General features: G+C 39.7%; 1 protein-coding gene across 5 annotated transcripts in view; it reads left to right on the top strand.

The window, feature by feature from the left end:
• Nucleotides 1-25,418, top strand: part of sox6 (SRY-box transcription factor 6) — a 132,379-nt gene that overhangs the window by 52,710 nt on the left and 54,251 nt on the right. For all 5 annotated transcript variants that reach the window (XM_079239548.1, XM_079239550.1, XM_079239547.1 and 2 more), the window contains 2 exons: nt 13,602-13,691; nt 24,416-24,588. In XM_079239548.1, coding sequence (XP_079095674.1) covers nt 13,602-13,691; nt 24,416-24,588 — 263 coding nt within the window. The remainder of the gene's footprint in view (nt 1-13,601; nt 13,692-24,415; nt 24,589-25,418) is intronic.

Genomic DNA, 25,418 nt, shown 5'->3' with positions numbered 1-25,418 from the left:
GAATCAATACTGCACAAGTCAACACAGAAATACTTGTGTGTTGAGTCTTTATGATTGTCCCCAAGACAAGGACGGGTAGTTGGGTTTCAGCACCATGTCACAGCTTTAGGGATTTTCTGAGGCTCTGAATGGACTTCAGAAACAATACTGAACAGTTCTGAATTTTGTCATCATTGCATTGCTAAGTGATCCTTTTTGGCTTGTTGAGTAAGGTAATGGAATGATATATTAGAATAGAACAATAGTAAAAAAAAAAACAAGATAGATGGTTTCAGTAAAGACCTCAGCATTATTTAGAATAATTGACAGCAGGAAACAATCTAACATTTGGATGTTTTAACCTCTTCTTAGACAAGTGAACCTTTTGACTCCTACTGAACTGGCTCAGTTCCCAGGATGTTGAGGAAACAGCAGAGTCCACATAAGCCAAAGAGCACACATTGTCTGCATTTACAGTATAATCTATAAATATCAATAACAACCCTTTAGCTCATACTCTAGAAAGCAACCTGCAAGCACAAATGGATAAGTTAAAATATGTCAAGACTTGCGTACAAAAAAAAGAGAAATAACAGGAAAAAATAAGGTTCTATATTTTTTTTTTTTTTTTTTTTTTTTTTAAAACATCCCATGTTCTGCCAGTCATATACAGTGTGTTCTCTAACAAAATACTCAACACTTGGAGCCCTTTGACAGAGTCAAGGCTAATTAGCCCGGGAAAGGGCAGCCATACCACCAGGCAAACTGCAGCTCCTTTTTAATCTCATGGCGAAGGATATTTAATAGCTACGGAGAAAAGAGTTCTTCTCTTACAGCTACAGGTAACCTAATTATTGCTTGTGACAGAAAGCGGCACAGCAGGGTTTACCACTGGACAAATTGTGTTCAGGCATAGAGTTATACATGTGAATTGTATGTGCTTCCACATTACCATGTTGACTTGTCTTCCTTTCCTTCTTCTCTATTTGTAAGTGTAATCCCCCTGGTGAGGCTGTGTATTATCACTGTATAATGACTGTGCAGTAGGTTGAGTGTGGGTGAGTGATCTGCATTGTGCGAGTAGCCCCAGGTCATTATCTGCTATTACAACATGCCATGTAATGAGATTCAGGGATGGGTGAAAGCTTTGGAAGAGAATAGGATCAGCTTTGAGCCTGTGGTCTGATTAGCACTGATGAACTCTTGACTCTGTTGTAACACTGTTTCCTGTCTGCATTGCAGCTCCTGCTGAGTCTGAGGTAAAGGCTCACAGTTAAATTGGCTGCAGGTGCTGAAAACCTCAAGAGATTTATTTTTATCCATTTATTTATTTTAAATGCAGTATTAAATATATTTTGAGGGGCTTTCCAAAGATTTATAGTATATGATCTTTACTTTTCCTTATATTCCAAATAAACCTTCCCTTCCCCCCAAAACAGACTGATGCACTATCTCCCTCGCCTTTAGGCGCCCGCCCTTCTCCCCTCTCGTCTCATCCCAGCTGCCATGTCATCTGGTTCTGCTTTATCCCACCTAATTAATAGGAATCTTTGTTATAATGATCTGTGCATGAGCCTCTGACTCCATGCATATGCAATGAGGGCTGGAAATCCAGTTGCCTTGGATTCCGATTTTGAGACATTCTTTGCGCATTGCTCTACGCTGCCTCTGACTGCTGCATCCTTCCAGACAGTAGAAGGCCAAGACCTTCCTGTCAGGACAGTTGCACAGGCCAAGCATCTGTCAAGCATCTCCCCTGTGTGCCATGTTCCAACAACCTTTGATAATCTGTTGTTTCTGTCAACAAATTTCAGCAAGCTCCTTATCTTGATAATCTTGAGCGCACACACAGAAACCAGTATTTCTGTGTGTGCGCTCTCCCCTGCATGCACTGCACGTGCCAGCAGAGGCTTTCCTGTATGTGTGTGTCTGTGCATGTACGTGCATTCTTTCTTGGCCTGTGGCATGGTGGAGCAGCTCAGTGGAGCAGTGCTCTGGTCTGTCACTTTTGTTTGAATAGGTAATGTAGATCTGTTCAGGATGAGGAGACATGAGCTGGAATCGCTTGTTAGGACACATGATCAAAAGTGGCTCTTTGCTCTCTGCCAATCAACCCTCTTGTCACCCTGTGAAGCAGACACTAAATAGATTTTTCGGCTGTATGCTGCAGGCACTGTGCCAGCTTGACATGTGAACTTTCACAAAACCAACACACGGCCATTTACATCTTCCTCTTCTCTGGTTTTGCTTTTCACCTTGTCCTACCTTTCCTCTTGTTTTTTTTTTCTCTGTATTTTCTTATTCTTATCAAGTCGTTGTCCTTATCTGGCCCAGATCAACATTTCCCCTCCTCCTATGAATTTGGACTCCCACCCTTTCTTACTCTCCAGTGACAAAGTTGCTCTGCTGCCAGGCTGAGATCAGAGCCCAGTGTTAAATGGAGTGGCTGCATAAGGGGAATAGTCAGCCCAAAGAACCTGGCCCATTGCTGAATTATGTATTTACTATCTCTTCCAAAACAGAGCCCTCACATAACAGGCCCGTCCCCACAGGACGACAGAGGCCAACACAGGTTTCACTTTACACAAGCTAAGATATAGATTTTGTTGCCCCTTTCAAAACGGGAACCCATTCTGCTGTCTTAGTCGTTCATATGACAAAACAAGCAGCTGCTTCTTCAATGTGCCATTCTTTGCATTCAAGATCACCTTCCCCACTTCTCATATTCCGATTAGTCAACAGTAGCAACTGCTGTAGAGCATTCCAGGGGCCATCTTCCTGGGTTTCAGCTGCTGAGTGTGTCCCCCTGCACCCATACAGCACAAAACTCCCATTGTGATGCTGGCTTACTGGCTGCACAGGAACCCCTTGATAGGAGGAAACGGGTGTCTCTAAGAGACAAATCACAGCCAGGGTTGCACAGAGCTCTTTTTGTCTTTGCATACTCACACACCCACGTGTTGGCTGTAGGTATGACTCGTTAACTGAATTTATAATGAATAGCATAGAAACGCAGTCAGTGACGTCACAGCTGCTGCAGGATAAATATTAAACAAAGTTGTTTTTTTTTATGTTAGAGGAAAAATATATCTGCTTTTCTGCTGTATGAGAGTAACTAGATGGTTAAATCAGCAATGGTTTATGGTGGCCTGACTGTTTTATGTGACTGCACAGTTTTTGGAGGGGCAGAGGGAGGGTGCAGTGCTGACACATAAGAAGGCAGAAGCCATTAATGCTACTATATTTGTCATTAGGCCATGTAAGCTACAAGTGGGAGATAACAGCCTTGTTTTGCGATTATGAGAAACATGAAGAGGGTCATAGTCAGACAAACTGCACTTGGGCACTGGAGCGTAGGAGGGGGTGCTGAGGCAGTCAGAAATAAGGCTATTCCACAACGGGATGTGGGGCAGAGTGAGGGTACATGTGTCCTGCTGAGAGTATGTGCATGTGTGTGTCTGAAGGCTTGCAGCAGTGTTGCACTGTGTGCCAGCTCAGTATCACTGTCCTAGCTGTGGCATTCAGCTCCCAAGCATTCTCCACACATAACTTGACAAAAGAACCGGTGTCATCTGACCAAGAATCAAAATAGTGTGAGTGTAACTCACACCTTGGGCACAGACAGCCTCTGTACCCCGCTAATGATTTCAGAGCAGATTTCAGGCTTCCTCTGTAAGTCAGAAGTACGTCAGCCATCCAACAGAGATCCGCCTTGACACAACTAAACATGACAAGTTGCATAGATGAAGCCTATTAACATATTTGCATTGTTTTCTTTTATCCCCCAAACAGCAAGCATGAACGTCGTACAACAAATACTGATGAGCAGCCTCACGAACAAAGAGACTATTTAATCAGCAGTGAAACACATGTTTCCTCCTACTCAGAGCTTTTCTTTCTCCTTGTTCAGTGATATCACATGCACAAGGAGGTGTGATGAAAATGTCAAAAGAAATTAACAGAACTGTGTTTTATTACATTCCAAAGCGCGGGTGCCAATGATGATAATCATTTGATTGATATCATCACTCTTAAAAGGAGCCTCCAGTGTAATTTTCAAGACTGCACTGGACCACAATTTAATAAGTAATATGATGTTATGTCGTCAATTACTTATCATGGAGGTCAATCAGTGGGTTAATATTGATATCTAAAATTAGGATAAATTGAAGCACACTTAAAAAAAAATCTTATATTACAAAAAGTACGTCATTAGACTCTTTGAGTGCAATTACTTTACTTCTTCTACACTGTTTACTGCAGCACTCATCTCCTGCCTTCTTCTTTGACATATTATTTCTGGGTGGGCGACACTCAGCTCAACAAAGCTGGTGCTGTAACTTCCCTGTTGTGAGGTGGGCCAATGAGCTCAGTCTCTCATGAGAGGCAAATTTCTCCATCTTTACCCAGCAGGTTGCAGTCCATATGGCTGTGTATCCCACAGAAAGCGAATGGACTGTCTGAAAAGAAAAATACAGCTTCTATTGTTGCTGAACATTGAGATACTTAGCTGAGGGCAAATGAATGGGGGACTTTCTAAAAGTTGGAATGCTTAACCTTTACAAATGCTATGGCAACTTCATGATTTCTTCAACCAGGGGAGAGGTAACAGTCATAACTGTGAGCTACTGAGATTTCTGGTGTTCCTTTTTTTTTAAAATTATTTTTTAATTGTGAATTTGATAAGAAAAAAAGTAATAATCACCAAAAGATTAATACTGAATCATACAACCTTTGAACATAAAGAAGTGTTTTTGTTTGTTTATGGGTGCATACATTCCGCCTTTTTTTTTCTTCAAATAGTAATTAATATAAAAATGTGTAGCAGTGTGTAGATCTGAAACTATGGCTTTTTAATAAACTAACTTGGCAATGTATTCAATAAACAACTTTAATTATGAGTAAAAAATATTTCCTTTCAAAAATGTTGTTTAATGAGAATGCACAGTAGGAGGACAATCCCTTATGCACAGACAAAACCTGGCAGTATCCAACATATTTACAGTGTGCTGTTATTTAAAAATGTAATATGTATTACTGAGCTCAATCATGTAACTTGTGTCACTTTTTTATGTGTATTTCAATGGCTCTATTTCATGTTGCTTCTGTCCAATATGCCTGAAATAAACTTTAAATGTCTATACTAGACACTTGGCTTCACTGCCAACTGTAACGCATTCATGTGGATCCTATTAGTCTGTTTTTGTCCTTATAGAGTCAGGCACCCATTAATTCACTAAATCACAGTGAACTGCCGCCATCACAGTGCTCCTCGTTTTCTTCACACTTCCATTAATTTAACATAGATGAATAAATGTGAATGTTTTCGAGCATTGATTAGCAGGCAAGTTTATGTCTGACAGTTAAATTGCAGGGTAACTCCCCCAAAAAATCTCCCCAGTGCAAGGTACCTGGTAATTACATTTTTGTGTGAAATTATTATAATTTATTACATTGTGTGGACCATAATGATTGCCAACATCAAATTGAAATTATAAACTGAAATTAAGTATCCCTATTCCTCCTCGTGATCTTCATCCCGTACCGATCCTGTAATCAGCAGCAGCAGCAGTTGAGATTTCTGAAACAATGTCTACTTATCTTATCTAGCAGAGTATTTATGTTAGTTTTTTCTTTGTTTGTTTTGCTTTGTTAAATTTTGTTCTGTGTGCTGTCCCACCATGTTTAGGTTCTTCATACTGCAGTTGCACTGTGTATACTACATTGGAAATAATTTTTGATAGTCTGCACTTCTCGAAAACCTCATCTTAACCTTTTCACTTTATGTTTCTTGCTTGATTTAATTGAAGTTGGAATTGTTTGTTTCTGACTTTTAAATTGCATTGAAAGCCCATATTCAAAAGAGTCCCTCAGCTGTCTGGATAAAGACTTAAAAGCAAAAGAGAGGAGAGAAAAGGGAATGAAAAGTTCATTTTGCCATCCAAGCATTTAATGGTCCTAGTTCTTAAAAGTGACCTTGTGGGGTAGAAAGCAGAGCAGCACAGCAGCTCCTTCCAGCTGCACACATGGCATCCATCGGGGGCACAATCACGCACAGTCCCAACACCTCAGGCTCGGACATATGTTGAGTTTTATTTCATTCTTCTGACATTAATCCTATTCACCAGCTGTTCTGCCAGCTGCCACTCTCCGGCTTAGGGGGGAGATTGCAGTTTTGGGGGCACTGAGTACTGGTTTATCTTGGCTCCTCATATCTTCCTCACAAAGTTTTGATTGGTTTTTTCCTTGCTGTTCTCCTACTTCCAGCCTCCTTGAGTTGCTTACTTTCCAACAATCTTCCTCTTGTCTAATTTATTTGCTTTTGTTACTTACCCCAATACAATTTAGAAAAATCAGATATAGTTAGGTTGCGATTTGAACCACAAATCTTTCTGCTTTCAAAATTTTTTAAAATAAAAGTTTATGTCCAGATTATTAAGTTTGGACACCGATATGAAATCTTTCTTTCAAACTTGTAGATGCAAAGCATTTTTAATCCACAGTTACATCATCTTCCCCTCAGCGTCTCCTTTATTTCTCTTAAGTAAGCTTTGTAAGGAATAACAGTCTGAAACCTGCTCACTTTATGGTCATCTAACAGCATTTCTGTAGGATTAGCGTGGACATGGCTTCAGCCTGTACAGTTATGATTATTGACATATTGGGTCTGACATATTTCACATTTATGTGCATTGTCTGGAAGCATATTCAAGTGTTCTCAATGTCATTTCTGCTGAAGTACAGCCGGGCAGCCTGCGAGCAAGGGCCGCAATGAATTGATCATTGCTCACTGCTCAATTTAATAATTCAAGCCTGATTGCCACAGAGTGCCGCAGTAAAATGGATTGGGAGAGGTCACATGCTGCTCAGCTCAGGAGGTGAAGCCTCCCGGGGATGCTTAATTCATATATGCTTGATAGACACGTGTCCTATTTAGAAAGGTCAGGGTGCTGTGTGTGTAGACGGTTCCACAGAATGGGCAGGTCAGCTCTGCAGGATTAACATGTTGGTCAGTGCAGACAAGGGAAAGGAGGCAGGCTCCTTGTCACAGAGGCCAGTGTGTTTAACGTCTTGGGCCAAGAACTAAATCACTCAAAAAGTTACCTGCACATTGTTTCTGCTTACCATTTTTTTTGACTTGTAGTTGCATGTGTCAAACTGGTTCACTTAGGATTTACACTCAGAAACTCGTGATAGGATTAAGTGTAAACAAATATCAAAGAAACTGTTCAAATATTAAGTGGGGAGTAGTACTTAGAGTGTAAAGTAGTTTACATTTAACTGTTAATCCACTGTCAGCCCTCATCAAAGCTCTCCCAAAGCCTCAATGAAAAGACCTTTGACTTAGAACAAAAATCTTCTGCTGACCTATAACTCGTTTACGAGACTAACAGCTGATTTTGGCAGGGGTTTGGAAAGGAGGTAAGTAGAAAGAGGGACATAAAGTGGGGAAAAGAAAAATAGCTGAACTGAAGAGACACGTTTTCTCTGAGATGAGGCACATCTTGTTGAGTTTACCTGCAGCATATTTATAGCAACTGTTTACATGACCAGACAGGATAGTCTAAAGGTGACTAACAGAGAGTTCACCAAGTGGAATAATGATTATGTGTCAGTTAAAGAAAGCCCACCCGAAGTTGCAGGTGCTCTGCAATACACCGATGCAAGGAGCTGGACCTCTTTATTTATGCATGCCAGTGCCAGTAATTACAAATTAAAAAGCTGGAATTATTTAACTGCACCAAAGAGTACACCAAAATGGTGGAGGTTATTACAACTGTTGACAAGGAGGAAAGGTAATTGCCTGAAAATGAGTGACATCGTAGTGTTGTGCTTAGAATACCCCCCACCACCACCACCTTCACCACCACACACTCTCTTCAGAGTTTGCATTGTGCAGCATCACCCGGGTGTGTAACCTATTGCGTTCCGATTGCTCCCTTGCAATTAGTGCCCTTTTTGTCCTCACTTCAATAACAGCGTGATTATGGAGACTTCAGGAGTATTTGCAGCATCCAACAGCTGTTGTCTCAGGGACTACCGGCTGACAGACAAAAACATGTTTTCTCTCTGGATTTCACTTCCCTGCCTGCCTCTTGTAATTATTATGTTTTATTTGGTTTGATGACGGGGTCTTGTTTTTAGTGTGCCTGTGATTAAGATATTCAAAGGACTCCTTGGAGTGTGTCACAGTCATTTTCTTTTTCATCAATCTCGACTTTTGATTTGTTTCCGCGCAGTGCAGAGTGGATGAGAAATTAGATGTTAAGTTATCATTGTCTGTTTGAGATTCTGACAGTCGTATTTCTAAGAGGATTTAAGTCTAAAAGATCTAACAGTAAATGTGGCAATGTCAGAAATGTAGCAGCTTTTTTTTTTTTATATATAAAAAAAAAAGGTTATTCTTGGGTAGTTTTTTTTATGAACAACACCACGAACACATATAAAGATAAGGGGAAGAGGGTGTCACCCAGGGCTCATTAAACTTCTTAAGAATTGAGTATTTCACATGAGCACACAGTGCATTTTGCTCATTTATTTATATGCATGTTCAGGAGTACCTATACATACACACACAAAACTATACATACATATAAAGAGTCCTAGAAAAAAGTAAGATGACTGGGCAAGTAAGTACTTTTCCAGTCATCTTCTAGCTATTGCTGTTTTATTTACACATTTACGTACTATAGATTGCTTTTCATTTTGTTAAGTTAGATAATTGCTTAAGGTTTTTCCGTTTACCTTTCCTGCTAAATACTATAGGAGTTAATTGAGTGAAGAGAATCAAATGTCATCATCAAATAGATGATTTTACACGTAATCATTCGTTTTAATTCCTTTCTCAGCTCTGCATAACATTAATATGTGGAGTAAGGATATATTAATACCATTTTATAAAACCCTTATTTTTTATAAAATAACAAGATTACAATCAACTTCACCAGAATACAATCATTTTGGTGGTCTAGTATTTTGAGTGCGCATATTAGATGTTATATAGATGTTATATCCTCACCCCCCCCAAAAAAAAGAAATTCTTTTTTTTTTTTTTTTTTAATCTGTTCATGGATCTTGCAAGAACTTATTCTCTGTTTAGGTTGTTTCATTTGACTGTGCAAGATGTCTCTCACTTGAACCAGCAAACCCCCTTTTCCATGTTCCTCTGCCCTCCAGTACAAATGCAAGTGGTCTGATCCACCGTATTATCCGGAGGAAATTATTTATGTGGTCAGTGTCAGCTGATCATTGATTTGGTAATTACGCTTTTCCCCTTGAGGCAGAGACAACTGATATACTGTGCGAGGCAAATGTTGAAGTGGAAGTCTTAGTTTTTTATCCTTGACTTACGGCTAAGTTGACTCTCTCAGATAGTCCTCTTTTCTCTGCCAATGGCTTTTCAACACAACAAACACTCAAACACAAGTATCATCTTTCTCCCAGGAGAGCAGTGCACACACAGAGGCTCAGATTGTGGTGGCAGGCAGTTGAAACGTTTTCATTGCTGACAACCCATGGTAATAAAACACCCGCTGCTGCATGTTGCAACAAACCATATTTGTGCTCTGAGGCCGTCATGGTCTTCCGAAACATGATGGCGTGTTGTGTTCCATCAACAAATTTGGTAAACCTTTAAGAGATTAAAAACAGTTGTATGCAAAAGTGAAGAAGCCACAGCAGCAATTGATTATTTACCGGCATTTCTATGGACACATTGCTCAATAACTCTTCCTCAGCCTGTAAAATCATTTGGAAATTAGTGCAGTTTGAACTTTTAAGATCAGCTTCATTATTGTCCAACTGCAAAGTGACAAAATTAGATTTGTTTTCGACTAAATTCATTTGTCAGTTTGCAGCAACATGCTGTGATGCGAGCTTCTGCCGTTAATGCTGATTGTTTACTGCAGAAATAAAAAGATATGAGCAAACAACTTTACTTCCATAAAGGAGATTTATAGCTAACTTTTGTTAATAAAAGCACTTTGTTTGGCAGTGAGACCAATAAAAAAACAACTTCAGATTATCAGGTGTTCCCAAGGAAGGAAAAACTGTGGGAGGATACTAAAGGAAACTGAGAGTGACAGACAAAGAGCAGAAATTTCACTAATGTTTTTCTTTAAAACTGTCAGGGAGTCAGTCGGTGTCAGTACAGATAGTCATAACCTGGCTTTGATTGTACCTTCACTCCTGTGGTTTACACTCAACATGATATTCTGGCACCACTGGCTGCCAGGTGCTGAAGGCTTTGTTTATGTCACACATCAGCTTAGAAACATTCCTTTTTTAAGATTTATGAGGATCATTAGCTTTGTTTTTAATACAGTGGAAAAGGGGGAAAAAAAAAGATATTGTCTAATCTTGCCAAGTCATCTCAGGTTTAGGTGTCTCAGTTTCTGCACTTGTTCACCCACATGAGTAAGATCACAGAATACCTGCACAGGAAAGCTTTATACCAGAGATGACAGCCTGATAAGAGACAAGCATACTGAATTTGGCAGTATTTAAATGGTGATGACTATTCACTTTCTTCTTAGTGTCATTTGGAAACTTTTAAAGATAGAAAAACAGAAAAGAAAAATGAAGAAGGGATTCAGGGAATTTTTCCAGTTACATAGCACCAGCCCCAGAGAGAAGACAATGAGACCCAGACAGGCTTAGTCGTCCAGAAGCCATTCCTCTCTCAATGGGAACAAGTCTTGGACCCACACTCCAGTAGTTTTGTCCTGTATGTTGCTATCTGTGCTAGCTGCAGAGTGGAGGCTGTCTGTGCCAGGCGAAGGTCCATAGGGACCCTTGGAATCAGTGGGGCTGGAGGAAGTTGGTCCAGGTCCAGTGGGGCGATCTGGGCTTGGTGACACGCCAAGCTGTCTACTGCAGGGACGCTGGGAAAATGTAAATAAGAGCCTGATAAGGGCTATTGTTTTCATTCCATTCTCATCCCAGCTGAATGGCCTGCTCCCCAGCCTGAGCATTTTATCTCAAGAGAGGGAGGGAAAAAAAATGGAAGGGGTGGGGGTGCGAGAGATTTAATAGCCCCCATAGGAAAATAAAAATAAACTCACTAGACTCTTCTCTTGTTTAAGCTTATTCCCCAGAATGTGATGTCCTACTTTTAAAGGACAAGAGTAGCAAACTTTACACTAAAACACTAAAAGTTCCCCACTTTCAGCCATAAATAATTAGTTGCTTTTCCCTTGCAGATTCACTAAAATCCAGTCAAGTGTGAATGTTTTATCACAAATAATCTGTTGTTTCATGTCAAGTACAGTGTGTATCAATTTTCAACACTCTGTCATAACCTGACAGTAATTACTATGTTGATACTAACCAGTGTTTCCACTGGCATCTTTAATTTCTCTTGAGAACAGAAACATGCATTTTAAAAATTGAAATAGCCTTCCCTCTATTAATCTGAATTTTTTGAAGAAAATAAGCTGTGGAATGGTGCTTTGAAAAAAGCCAGACATCTGACTCATTTACTGTTTCTTCAAGCACGCCTGCGCAAAAATGCCTCTCCTTTCACCAAAACCATTTTTGGATGCCTGTTTTTGTCCACACTGTTCAAACACTGGAAGGTGTTTGAGAGTTATTTTATAGACTAATCCAGGTCATTATTCACCTCTCCCAGGTGGAAGCTCAGGGAGGACAGCAGTGCATTCCAGCTGTAGTCTCTCGTGCTGGAGGACTTGGCAGGTCGTGTCTGGCCCAGCAGAGGGGATGGAGAAGTGAGGGAGCGGCGGCTCTCTTGGGAGGGAGGTGCAAGGGAGGGGAGGTCTGGAGTAGAATGGAAGCTGGCACCGCATTATCTCCAACTGTTGGTGCATTCCTTAATGATCAAGTGCTGGAGGAGCATCTGTTATGAAAGTGAGCGTGTGTGTTACAGAGGAGAGAGCATATGTGTGCATACAAACATATGTTCAATGTGTTTGTTTAATTTCCCTTTTCAGCATTTAAAAAAAATCCAAGCTTTCTTTGCTTAAGGGGATAAAATGTCAAGCTTTAGTCTTACTTTATCTGTATTGGGGATTGTGATGTGAAGGGAGGTTGTTGTTCTGGGAGAGGAAACTGTCTTACCCAGAGGTGACAGGCAGGGAAGACGAGCTGAGCTTTGCTACTCCCCCCCACCCCACCCCCCCCACCCCTAACCCCTGTTTTAAGATCTGTGATCTTTGTGCCACGCAGGGAGTTAAACCACACCAACAGACACAGAAGACACAGCCTTTTCTCCCCCCATCTCTGAGGGTCAAGGGGACAAACTGAGTTGGGAATTGGAAAGTCAATAAAGCAAAAGTAATGTTATAATGACCCTGAGCTGAAGATGTCCTGTCGACCCCCATCATACTGGAGGAAGTGGACAATCAAACAAAATGGTGACTCTGCTTGATCTCCCTGAAAGCCATCCTTAAACAAGACCACAAGAACTACTGACCCCGTGTTACTCCCAGTTTGTCTGAACTCAGTGTGTTTTGTCAGCGGTGTTTGGTTTATGGAAGCGGGCAAGGGATGTAACAGACGGATAAAAAGAAACATTTGTATACATCCTCAGCTGTATAAATCTCCTCTGTGTTTGATGTCAAGGATGATAATTGTGAGACTGGAAGAGTCCAGAATGTTGTATTTGATAGGCATTTCTTGATAATTTTCCTGTTTCTGACTCTTTGCGCATCCAAGACTGAAACGTTTCACAGACCAAACTGAGAAAAAACTCCAGTGTGACATCTTTCTCATGAAATTCATCTTCCTGTTAGGACAGCGATGCTCTTCATAACCCCTGTTAGAGTTGTGGTAGATAACTCATTGTGGTGGCCCATGGCTTTGTAGTTATAATTTATGCCTCACATGTTTAAAGAAAAAAACAACTTTTAACGTTTTGCAACTATTTTTAATTTTTAAAAAAAAAATTAAATATCTAATTCTCAGTAATTCTACAAAAGCCAGAGTGCGGTAATTTATCAATCCAAATTGTGGTGGGATCGCTCCGCTTTTTTTTTCCTCTGTCAGGCTAAATGCTGCATGTCTGCTTTAGGTCAAGCTCTGCTTCATTCTGAAGGCAGTTTATAGAAGGAGTGGCTCAAGGTGGAGTGTTGGAGGCTTGCTTGTGCTGTTGGTATTTGATGAGAGCAGGCTGAACCCTGTGCAGCGTAGAGATGGTGGAGGCCTGGGTCAGCCAGCCCACTATGTTCATTATCAGCTACACCAGCGGCAACATGGCAGATTGCCGCCATTCCTCCTCTGATTCATTGTCTGCTGGACAAATGTTAATTGTTTTCATCATTGGCAGCTATGTGAACGTTTGGACATACCCAGTCTCACACTTTGCCTCACACTTAATGTGACTGTCTGCCCTTACACTATCCTCACAATGCTGCCTTTCCTCTTCACCTCACCCTTAGCTCATCTCTCAGTTGTCAGGCAGGGTCTGTTTTAATGTGCACCATCAAATGAAATACCCTTTTATTAATCTGATACACTAACTTTTCATTGAAGTGAACTACTTCATGACATCTGCAGAATTATTTTAATCGGAAGCTGTAGTTTATACACAATAATACACAGATAAACATACTATGTCAAAGACTGAAATTGAATTATTATATCCTTTTTTACGTTTATTTTTTTAGAATCTTCATGCATGGAGAAACTTCTTTCTAAAGACTGGAAAGAAAAGATGGAGAGGCTCAACACCAGTGAGCTTTTGGCAGAAGTAAAAGGTAAGCTAAAAAGCACCACATCAGAACCACAGATTTAGTACACAAATAACAGCTCCTCATTCTTATCGGACTTATAATATATGTGCTAAATTATCAGAAAATACCTTGTACTCTGAAATAAAACAAAGGCCTTTGGCTGCCCTCCTCATTCATGTCTCTCCTCCCTTATCTTTTGTTGGAATGTCTAACTGCATCCAAAGTGCTTTTCTTCAAAATGTAGACACATTCTGAGGCTCTCTATGCTTTATGCTTGACCCTTCAGATGACCATGAGCCTTGTTTCTTTTTTCTGGCACATGCAGAGCATCCACGCTGCTTTGGTAATTGTTAAACCCAAAGTGTGCTTGATGTAAGCAGAGCATGGCTGTGTTGAAAGGAGAGAAGCTGCTCAGATAGGAGAGGAGAAGCACACGGTTGTCTCCTCAGTGAGCTTGCTTTTGAGTGGAATGTCTGAACTCAGACAGTGAACGCCCTGTGAAGAGCATTGAGCACACCACAGTAAAGCACAACTCAGCACTCCCCCAAAATCTGTGTTTATGACAGGGTGAAGGTAGGCTGAGGCTGGGCAGGGCTGCTGCTTGGTCCTTAGCACTGACTGTTACTGAAAGCGGATGTGTTTATAGATAACAATACCTGCTGGCTTGTAAAACTGTGGTCTTGCACTGAATTTCATCACAGATTTTTAAAAAATTTTGTAAAAATTTTCTGAAAGCAATCAAGGTGATGTGGTTTCTCTGTGTAATCACAATTACATTTTTATGTTTTCATAATACTTTCTGGGTTTCTGCTACTTTTAGTTTGTTTCTAATCTTTAAGTTCATGTTAAAGCTCTGCAGAGAAACAAATCCCAAGAAATCAGGAAATAAACGCTCCTAATTTTCCTTATTTATAGTATGAGCTTCTTCTTTTTTCTGTATTTTGTTTCCTTTTTTCCCACGTAGTGGATTGATTTCCACTTAATGCCTTTAAAAAATCAAAACAAAACATAAAAGAATGAGAAGCTCTCTTGCATTGAGGCCATTTTAACCAATAAGCTGACAAATCACTGAAAACTAGACCTTCAGAGAGAATGCGACAAGATGTGCTCTAACAATGTACACTATGAGAAAAATGGTGTGTGACAGTTAACAAAACCAAAAGGTTCACCGTATTGTTTCCATTTCTAAGACAAGTGTGGTGTAAGTAAAACTAACATTTGGCTGAAATCGTGAAATTGAAATGTCTCCGTTTCCAGTGGACAAGAAAAACAGCTGTTGAATGGTCTAATAATTATATTCATCGGCAATAACCTTAATGAGCTACAGGGGGAAAAAAAATCGTTGCTTGGTAAGCTAGATTCATTGTATCTGTCCTAGTGAACTGTGTGTCACTGTAGATCAAAGTGCAGGGGGTAAAATGTTTAAAATGATTTAGCCTTTTGAAATCTGCTCTGTTAAATTACAGGCAGGGCATTTCTGCTGTTTGATGAATGGGAACTAGAAGGTTACTTGGTGGTCTGTAAACAGGTAGGGAACCTGATAATAAACACTATGGCCTCTGTGTGTTGATGAGTTATGGAGAGAGTCTATACACCACAGTTACAAATATAAATGCTTCTCCTATCACAGAGACAACCTCCGATTTTTAATTAGCATGCCATTTCATATGACTGTAGACATTTCAAAGGGCTGCTTTGTGCTCACCCTTACAAATGTCTCTCTCTCTCTGCGTTTGATGTCTGCCTGATGTAAATATGGGCAATTAAAAAGAAGCTCAGGGTTGGAGATGCACAAGGTCTGACTAATTAAAACACAAACAAAGGTACCAAGCGGAAAGCACCTTATGATTAAGATTGAAAGTGTTATGATGAATCTGATTTTCTATTAATTGTTAGGTTAAAATGAGTACAAAAGCCAAACATGTATGTAGGTTTCATAGGATTAAAAGGTAGTGAAGAATATGTGCTGCTGACATGCAAATAAAAAGAATGTTACTATTGGCTGAGTGGCATTCTATGTGGCATGCAGATTACTCTCTAATTCCTCAGCCAATTAAACTGAGCACCTTTTCGGCTTTTTTTTTTTTTTTTTTTACATTGTTCCCCCAAAACCTTAAAAATTGAGCAACTGAGTTTGCTGCAGGAGCTTGACTGGTGTGGAAATGACTTGTGTCCCATTCTTGAGAAACAAATTTAAAATCAAAATCAATAGGTGTGACAGCATTTTACCCAAGGGTTTGTCCATGAAAAGATACACATTCTTCCACTGCAGTTGTGTTTAAGCATGCCCTGAATACTTGAAGTGAACACACAGTACAGTAAACAAACAAAACAAAAGTATCAACAACATCAGAGATTTGCTTTTCTAGGTCTGCTACATTGACATTTTACAGATGACACATCTGTAATTACAGCTTATTGTTGTGTGGGTGTCTGGCTGCATGGTGTGCTCATTTTTTAAGGTGAAGACTTTTTTTAGGTTGTAATTTAGAGTCAATAGACAGACATAATCATCCAATAGAGGCTGCGCCAGCCAGGGAAGTAGCTTGTTGTTATTAAGGGTTAATGATTTTAAATCTCCATCTGCCTTTTCTTTTACGTTGTTGGGGGCTTATTTTCAGTAGGGGTAGGCAAGAGGGAGAGTTTGCTGGGGAGCATTAGTGGTGGATTTCTTTTCACCCATCAATTCCAGAGCTAACTGTTTGTTTTCATACCTGAGCTTAGCTGTCAATCTGCAGGAACGATGAAATCTCCTGAACAAAACCACAGTGCAAGAAAAAGAGGCTGGCTGGAAGGGCTCCAAACCACACAAAAGTAGCAGATAAGAGAGGTGGAAGGAGTGCAAGACAGAGAACTAGACAGAAAAAGAGACTTAAGATGTGGACGCCTAGACTATAATTATAATTATCCATATCAAAGTACATTTTTTCTTCATCACATGATGCAGATCATTGCATTTCTAGAAAAAACATACACAAAAAAAAAAAAAAAAAAAAAATATATATATATATATATATATATATATATATATATATATATATATATATATATATAATATATATATATATATATATATATATATATAATATATATATATAATATATATATATAAATAAAATGTGTGTGTGTGTGTGTGTGTGTGTGTGTGTGTGTGTAGAATATGGTGCGTTGTAGCAGATACACTTTCTGTTAGTTCTGTGTAGGGTCTCTGAGCTTTGCATGCAACAGAGCTGTCCGTGCTGAGTGGCAGGGATAAATAGACAAAACATTAATAAAAATAAAATAAAGTAAAATGAAATATTATTATTATTATTATTATTATTATTATTATTATTATTATTAATAATATAATAATATCCAATACACTTGCAAACACACAATGCTTAAGCATTTATTCAAACTGGGGGACAATGTGTAGTTTACTAAATTGGAACACAAGCTATATTCATTCACTTTGAATCTACCAAAAAAGAAAGCAAAAAGCTTAACACCGTACAGTTATGTTGAAATGGTGGCTTGAATTCTGAAGCAGAAAAATCTGGGCTCCTGCGCTGTCACAATCAATTTGAGAATGGTGTCAACATGACAGTGGTGGGGTGCACACAGACAGTCCTGTGGCAGGCAGATAAGTGGAAGCTCTTTAGGAGGAGAACAGAGGGCAGGGCAGGGTGGCTGCTAAGGATGATTTGATGCAGGCCCTACCTGTTCTGGCCACACTAATGCACAGAAAGAAAAGAGTGCACTGTGTGAACACAGAGTCTATATTGTTGAGTTGTTCACTTAAAAACATGTTCATTCGCTTTAAAATTCAACTACAATTTTTAATAGGTTTCATGAATGCAAAGACACAACAAAATACACTTACCATCAAAGCTGACTTGTCAAACTTTAGAAATGTATAGGAAAAGAATAATGCACAGTAGACTCCAAACAGTCTGTGTGTTTTGACTACACACTGTATATTATGTTAATTATATCTAGCCAAACATATAAAAGCATTCAGACAAATGGTACAAAACGGTATCTGTCCAGTTGCTCCAGTAAAAAATGCCTCAGTTAGCATTTTCTTCACAACACTTCAGTCAACTGTTTGCCCTGTGCACTCAGGTGAAATATGAGCCACAGTAAATCATTATTCCTCAGGCCACATTTGCCAGATGAATGCATGTGAGTGTTGGACTGTGTGTTTTTCTCCTCTAATGAATTGAGGAATTTAGCTTGTGGCAATGGAGGTTGGCAAAAAATGCAGTGCTGTGCTCGTGTTTAAGTACATGTGCAGTAAGGACAGAATTTTCTTAGTTTCGAATTATATGCATGTTATCTCCTGTGGTTTGTTCACCCAAACATATTTAACAGTCTATGACACATTTTATGTGTACCTGCATTGTATGCCTGCTTTACTTCTCCCACCTGAGGCGTTGGAGCATGTCCTACTGGGAGGACATCCTAGAGTGGAACCAGTATGCATATGATGTCTCTTGGCTGCATTGGAAATACCTTGATATTGACCAAATGAGTTGAGATAACTTAATATTTTATATGACAGGTAATAAAACACCCTGAAAGTTGCAATCACAATAAAGGACATTATAAATTGTAGAGTAGCTAAATTGTCCCTTTTCAATTTTCTATAGCTACAGAGCTCCAATCACTCTACTGATGATATTTCTATTTTTACTGCTTTAAAACATTGCCATCTAATACATTTTGGATTGTAAAACTACTTCATTTTACATTTGTGGTCAAATGTCGTCAGTTTACTCTTTCTGTTGAGATAGATGTTTGAGAAGGGGGCTGGGAAATGGGAAGTCTAGGTAGTTCTGACCAGACCTTAATGAACAACCAGGAACTGGATAAGCGGCAGGAAATGGACTGATGGCATTTATAAGCCTTGCGTCTAACTTAATTTAACAGGCAAAGAAAAACTCCTAGATTTATCATAATTAAAATATATGCAGATTCAGCCTAAACACTTTTTTTTTTTTAGCAAGATTTGAAGTTGTAGTCATTCAAATGACTTTTTTTAAAAAAAATTATTATTATTGTTATTAATAATAGCAAAAGTGTAATAACACTTAATAAAGTGTGTGTTATTTTATATTTTAACAGAAACATTTTTCCTCTATCCAAATGGAAACACTTATTCTTCTGAGTACCGTATAGCATAATGGTTGCCCATCTGAAGATGCAAGGATTTACCATCGTGCTGATCAGGCTGCAGAGTCACATCTCTCTTGTTCTCTGCTCACATCTTCGTGATGCTTTAGATGTTCTATTAGCACCATAAATTCTCTGTTCTAACAAAGCTCACTCTCATATTACAATGTTAGGCATAATACAAACAACGATGATATGCAATTAGGTCTAACGACAACAGTTGTTTTACCAACCTGACAGCTGTGCAGGTGTTCGTGTAGACCTTGTAAATACATTTATAATTCTCATTTGCCTTTGATTCTTGTTATTCTTCGTCTTTTGGTTTGAATTCAACTCAGACAAATTGACAGCATTGTTGATGCACTTATTCAACAAAGATAACATTCTGAAACTCTGTGAAGAGATCTCTTTTGCACAAACCAAGCAAACAAGCATGTTTTGATGTATTTATCAGCTCTAGGTAAAAATCCATAAGTAATTGCTCTCCAAAAAGAATAAGATAACATCTAATGAGTAATTCAATTTTAAGGCTTTTCAGAAAGCCATTGCATTGATCACAGTTAAACAGGCTTTTATACAAGAAGAACCTTAAAAAATGTCCATTGCGTCTGTTCATTAAGGTTACAGAGGTCTAACTTTTTTATAATAGCAATGAAAAATCTGAGGTAGTCACTGTTTCCATTGTCTTTTACTTCTGGCTAATCAGCCTTGCATACATATGTGACCTTCAGTGGTGCCATCATGCATGGCTCATCACTGAGTATTTAAGATTCAATGGATACTCTATTGAATTACCAAGAAAACAGAAAATAAACAGTTTTTGTCTGTGTGTGTGTGTGTGTGTGTCTGTGTGTGGGTGTGTGTATTTTAAGGGTCACTACCAAACCCTGTGGAGTAATGTACTCCGGTTGAGCTTCTATCTTAGCTTTGATGAAGTACCTTGTCCGCTGTCATGGTTAGACGGTTAAGTGCTAAAGCTTTACATTAGCATAATTACTCTGAAGTGTGAATCTTTCTCTATCATCAAAATATCAGTCTCCATCAGAGTTCACCATCAGATTGGCTGCAGATGAAGTGTGTTTTTATTAATTATCACTCCACTTGCCAATCAGAAAGCACATTTTGAAAAAGTGGTGCTGCCCAGGTAACACAGAGCAGTAAGAAGCTCATAATGTCGGCACTGATGTCTGTTTATGTGGTTTGGAAATCCAGAATAGATATTACTTTTTTAACGAGATGATGGACAGGTTTTTCATCGTGAAAAACCTTGTGCGTTTAGACATTTCACATAGGTAGGTATAAGGACTGAGAGTAATTGCTGCCAGAGGATGACTTGCTTGTGAGTCACTGCTTCTGCTTGTTAATGGGGTTTTATTGGCTAGATTAACAGCTTTTATATCACAGCAGAGGCAGCAAGCCAGGTAAAACAGCTGTTGCTCATATTGTCTTGGTTGTAGGACATGGAGACACATTAACAGCACATTACTGGAAACACATATGGGCTTGTAGCGTTGCTGAACAAGTGGGCAGATAGAAGTTAAAAGCCAATACATGGCCAAAAAAAGATGTGCTATTTTAGGTTTCCTGCATATATAGATCCCAAATATAAAATTTTCTCATCATTACAGAACTGATATAACAAGCCAGAGTTTGATGCAAAGCTTGGTTTGTGTTTTGTGCTTTTATCAAAGCAGTTTTACCTGTTTGGACAGAAGTGTTTCAAACACTAAAGAAGATGCAAATAGATGCAGTCTGCTGCAACTCCATTGGACTCTGTGTGTCTCTTAGATAGAATAGACAAGGTGCAGGTGATCGTAGAGTTCACACATGAACATTTACGCCGACATGTACGTTTTATTGATTGAAGCAGCGTACAGCACACATTTGTACACACACGTCCACTTTCACACTCACTTTAGGAGATAGCAAAGACAGAGAGCTTCAGCACGCATGGCATTCAAGCTATGTGCGGCCTGTATGTGGCTACAGTGTGGTACAATCGCAGCATTTAGACAAGTCCTAATTTACTTGGATGGGCCTGCAGCATATGGAAGCATCCACAACAGCTAACTGATAAAGAGACAAAGAAATTCCAGTCCTCTGGTGCTAAAAAACTCAATTCAGATCAGGTCATAATGGCTCAGCTGTCTTAACGAAAGGAAGAGGAGAGAATAGGGTGCCTTGTGATTTTCCCCCTTTTCACCCTCACCCTCCCTCATTTTTTTCTTTTTTGTGTGTGTGTGTGTGTGTATGTGTGTGTGTGTGTGTGTGTGTGTGTGTGTGTGTGTGTGTGTCTGAATCTTTTATCTGGGTTATTCACTTGGGACTCTTCAAAGTAACAAGCCTCCTTCTTTTTCCCCGGTACTGGGCTTGGAACCCAAATTAGAGACTGCTTGATTAGAGCAGAGAGGAGGGAGCCAAGAAAGAGGGAGATGTGGGTATTGGACAAAACAAATCACACCCCTACAAAGTGCCTTTTATCCAAAGACCCCAAGGCTCAAATACCCCCGTCCCTCCCCAAGAAACCATGGCTTTGCTTGTTTTTCTCTTATCATTTATTTAGTCACTCGTTGATGTTGTCTGCCCTACTTTGTGACACTTAAAGGAGGCAGGAATTTCAAAAGGTGAATTCTGAATGGGCTGTAACTGCACAGCCCAGCTGTACTTGTCTCCCTTTTCTATGAGTCAATTGGAAATTTCTCAAGCTAGTCTGAAAACAAAACGAAAAGTGACTACTAACTCCTGGCCTCCACTTTTTGTGTCAGGCTGGTATTGTCCTGCTGAACGTCAGTCGTCTACCGGGGGGATGTCACAATATGTTAGGTCTGACTTGGCTGCTGGGATTTATGCAGCGCCAAGGCATCTCTGGGTTGTCCGTCTGCCATCGGAAGCACAATGTGAGGAGACATGTTAACAGGCAGACCCCAGCCCCATCGCTGTTAAAAGCCATGCAATATGCAGGAAACGGCCTCTTTTGTCAGCAGGCTGGTCAGACACAGACCACAACTCTCCTCTTCTGTACCACCCAATAAAAGTTTTATCTGCATTTTAAAGCTGATCCATAATTTAAAGCAGGAAGAAAGAGATTTTAACACTAACCCGGCAACAAAAAAAACAAAAAAACATGTGCGTCTGATTTTCTGCCCAGCTGTGTGCTGTCTCCATTATGAAACTCCTCCACGTTTTCATATTAACATGTACAACGTTTCTTTTTTTTTCTTTTTTTAACTCTTTCTAATATTTCAGCATAATTTTATGAATTAAAAAATGAGAGAAAAGACTAAATGTTACACAATTATGATTTTAAATAGCAAAAGATTTTTAGCACTGAGGATGCTGCAGGCTTCCCACAGTTCAGCTCAACATCTAAACAATGGGCTCTCTGTTAGTATTCCTGTGGTGTCTGGGCAGGATGAGGCACCCGACACTCAGGCTACCCCATCAGATCCTTCTATGGACCCCGAGCACATGTAGCGCTTCATATTCCTGCACTCATTCTATATACTTGTTACAGTTTTATTTGATTTTTTGATGCATTGAGCCGAAACTAGCAAATTAACCTGATGAATATGTAGTTAGGCAGGCAGAGAGTTATTCTGTCTTCTCAGTGACCTAATGGCCACACAGAGCTTCATCTAGTAGATGAATTTCTTTTATTGTTCTGTCTTCCTACCTTTTTTCTCTCTTTTTCTGTGTTTATGTCTCTCGCCCCTTTCAACTGCGGTATTCATAGCAGTTATTTATTGTCACATTGCCTGATGTATCTTGCTGGTGACCTGTAAGAGGCAGCTTCTTCATGAACACAGCCAAAGGTTAATAAAATTGGTGCTGATTGTATCAATTTTACAGATAAGCCATTCACAACAAGTGTAGTCGGGTGAATAAGAAGTCAATTCAGGCTTTGGAAACTGCGCACAGGCTCAATGAATGGCTGCTTTTAGGTGTTTTTTTCTTCTTCTTCTTCTTCTTTTCGTTAGGAGGATAAATGGAGAATTGCAGCTCTCTTCCATTGCAGCAGGCAGTAGAAGCGAAGCGAGGCAAACTGAGGTTCAGACAAGCCTGCCAGTAAATTGCCCTGAATGGGTTCTGGAGGTTGACAGGCCCTATTAAGACAAATGGCTTTCCTCATCGGAGAGATAAAATAAATCAGGTGTTTAGTCAAATTAAAATAGTTTGAGTGGAGGGGGCCCCTGGGAGCTCTCGGAGAAACTCAAGACAGATGTGGTCAGAGACGAGAGGAAGACACCCAGGAAAGAATTCAGCTCCTGTTGGCCCCCGGCCAGACTTCACTGTACTGTTATCTGGATTTCTGCACTTTTATTCTTCTCCTTCTCTCTGTCTGTTCCTCTCTATATCTTCTTCTCTATCAGTTTTTTTTTTGTGTGTGTGAGGGTGTGTTGCCCAGATCAGCTTGTCACACAGAAGTGCCGTGGGAGGAGAGTGAGTTACTGTCTAGCCTCTCACTGGCAATTATGTTGGCTGTGTAAGTCGATGGTGGGATCACTTAGCATTGATTAGGCGGAGGCAGAGAGCAGTGCAGTGGAGCCACTCTCTGTCGCACACAGTGTGGACATGTAGCTGTAAAGAGAGAATGAAGACTATTGGTTTGTCATTGCTTTTCATTTGGAGGTATACAAGAGTGACAATGTTGTGCTCGATGTTGCTCTCTTTAGATGACTTTTTTAAAAAAAAGCATCCATAACATCTGCTAAGTTTACCAAATGTATCGCTACGAAGCACAGCATTAGAAAAAACAGCAAGATGGAGAATCGTTGTTGCAAAATGCAACATATGAACAAAATATAATGCTAATCTCAGGGCTGCTTTCAACCCCTGCTGGTGTATACTGGTTATACTGGCACACATATAAGCAGAACTTTTTGTAGTTGGAATGTAGTCCTCATTTATACACCTACGTTTGTTCTATTTCAAGTCAAAATGTCTTGTGATATTGACAGTGTGTGTGCTTGAATACCAGTAACAACAGACTTTCCACAATGCCTTGCCCTGTTTGTCAGATATTGAAAGTGTGACTGCCATATATACTGTTTATAAAATCCTAGTAGTTTAACAGCTAGTGAGAATAGTAACTCTTAACACTTACTCCATAATAACCCCTGGAAGTCTGACACAAGCTGCCACCTTGGTTTGACAGCTCCCTGCAGCTTTTTTCTATGTGCCGGAAACAATTCATTGCCTTTCTTCCTCCAAAAGCTGTGAACACCAGTTACAGTGAAACCATCAACTCCAGGCTGTGTGTGACCTTAACGTTTTTTTTACTGAATTCACTGCAGTTGGTTGCTGCCTGCGTGGTTTTCTTTGTATTAAATATTGTGTATGCCACAATAGCACAATGTGATGGTTGTTGTTTGCAGTGGGGTCACTTTTTCTATATCTATCAATATACAAAGTCGGGACCCCTCTGCAGCTTTTCTTCTGAAAGCCTAGACCCTGGTAGCTAACTGTGGTTGTAGTGAAAGCTTTTGAGTATTTCTTTTTCTGTCCAGAAAGCATACACACATTTCTGTTGACTCTTCACCTTAATTTTAACCATTCCACTCCTGACCTGGCCCTCTCCCATCTCTCTCCAGGTACTCCAGAGAGCCTGGCAGAAAAGGAACATCAGCTCTCCACAATGATCACCCAGCTGATCAGCCTGCGAGAGCAGCTCCTGGCTGCTCACGATGAACAGAAGAAACTCGCTGCCTCACAGATGGAGAAACAGAGGCAGCAAATGGAGTTGGCTCGTCAGCAGCAAGAACAGGTGTTTTTCTTTTCTTGCGCTCACAGTTTTGCTTATTCTCTCTGTCTTCATTTTAGGTAATAATCTTTCTCTTTTAACATGTCTTTTTCTTAATTTTTCCCTGATATTTACAACATTCCCTCTCCATCCCTTTGTTTTGTTTATTCTATTAGCCCTTATATATATAATATATATAATAAATCCCATTAAATACAATTGTAACCCACTGCCACTCAACCATTACATTTCATGATGAAATTTGCCAATAAAATCTGACTCCTAAAGAGAAATTTAAGATTTTATTAGATTTAAGAGATGCTACACTCTATATTGCCTCTGATATTTTGGTCATGCTCTCTCACCCGCGTTTATGCTGTGTGGCAGGAAAAATGTTATTATGACTTGTACTAACAAATGCGAGGCAATGTGTGAATTAAACGTTATATTAAACATGGAAGTCGTCTATATCTTATAAATCGACTCCTATTAGAACAAGCCTGGCATTAGATTTGCAGCACAAATCAGGCCAATGAGCCATATTGTACAAATCAGCAAATTAGCACAGGCCATGAAGTGTGTTAATGTCTGGGAAGAAATAAGGACACAAACTATCCACACAGGCGACACTTTTATTATCACCAGCCACCCTAATGGCTATGAGTCAATTATCAGCAAGGAGTTCACTCAGAGTTTTCGCAGTCCAGCCACAGACCTTCCTGTGGTAAATGAAGAGATAGACCATATAGCTTGTAGTGATACATTTGGTCATAGTACACTAATAATACATTAACAGTATTGATTTCTTTTTCAATCAATGATGTTCATCCGCACACCACACTCTACTCTGTCGG

Source organism: Telmatherina bonti, assembly GCF_933228915.1.
Source record: "Telmatherina bonti genome assembly, chromosome: 1".
In the NCBI taxonomy this organism is placed as follows: Eukaryota; Metazoa; Chordata; class Actinopteri; order Atheriniformes; family Telmatherinidae; genus Telmatherina; species Telmatherina bonti.
The sequence above is the reverse complement of the archived record's forward strand: the minus strand, read 5'-3'. Positions and strand labels throughout refer to the sequence as shown.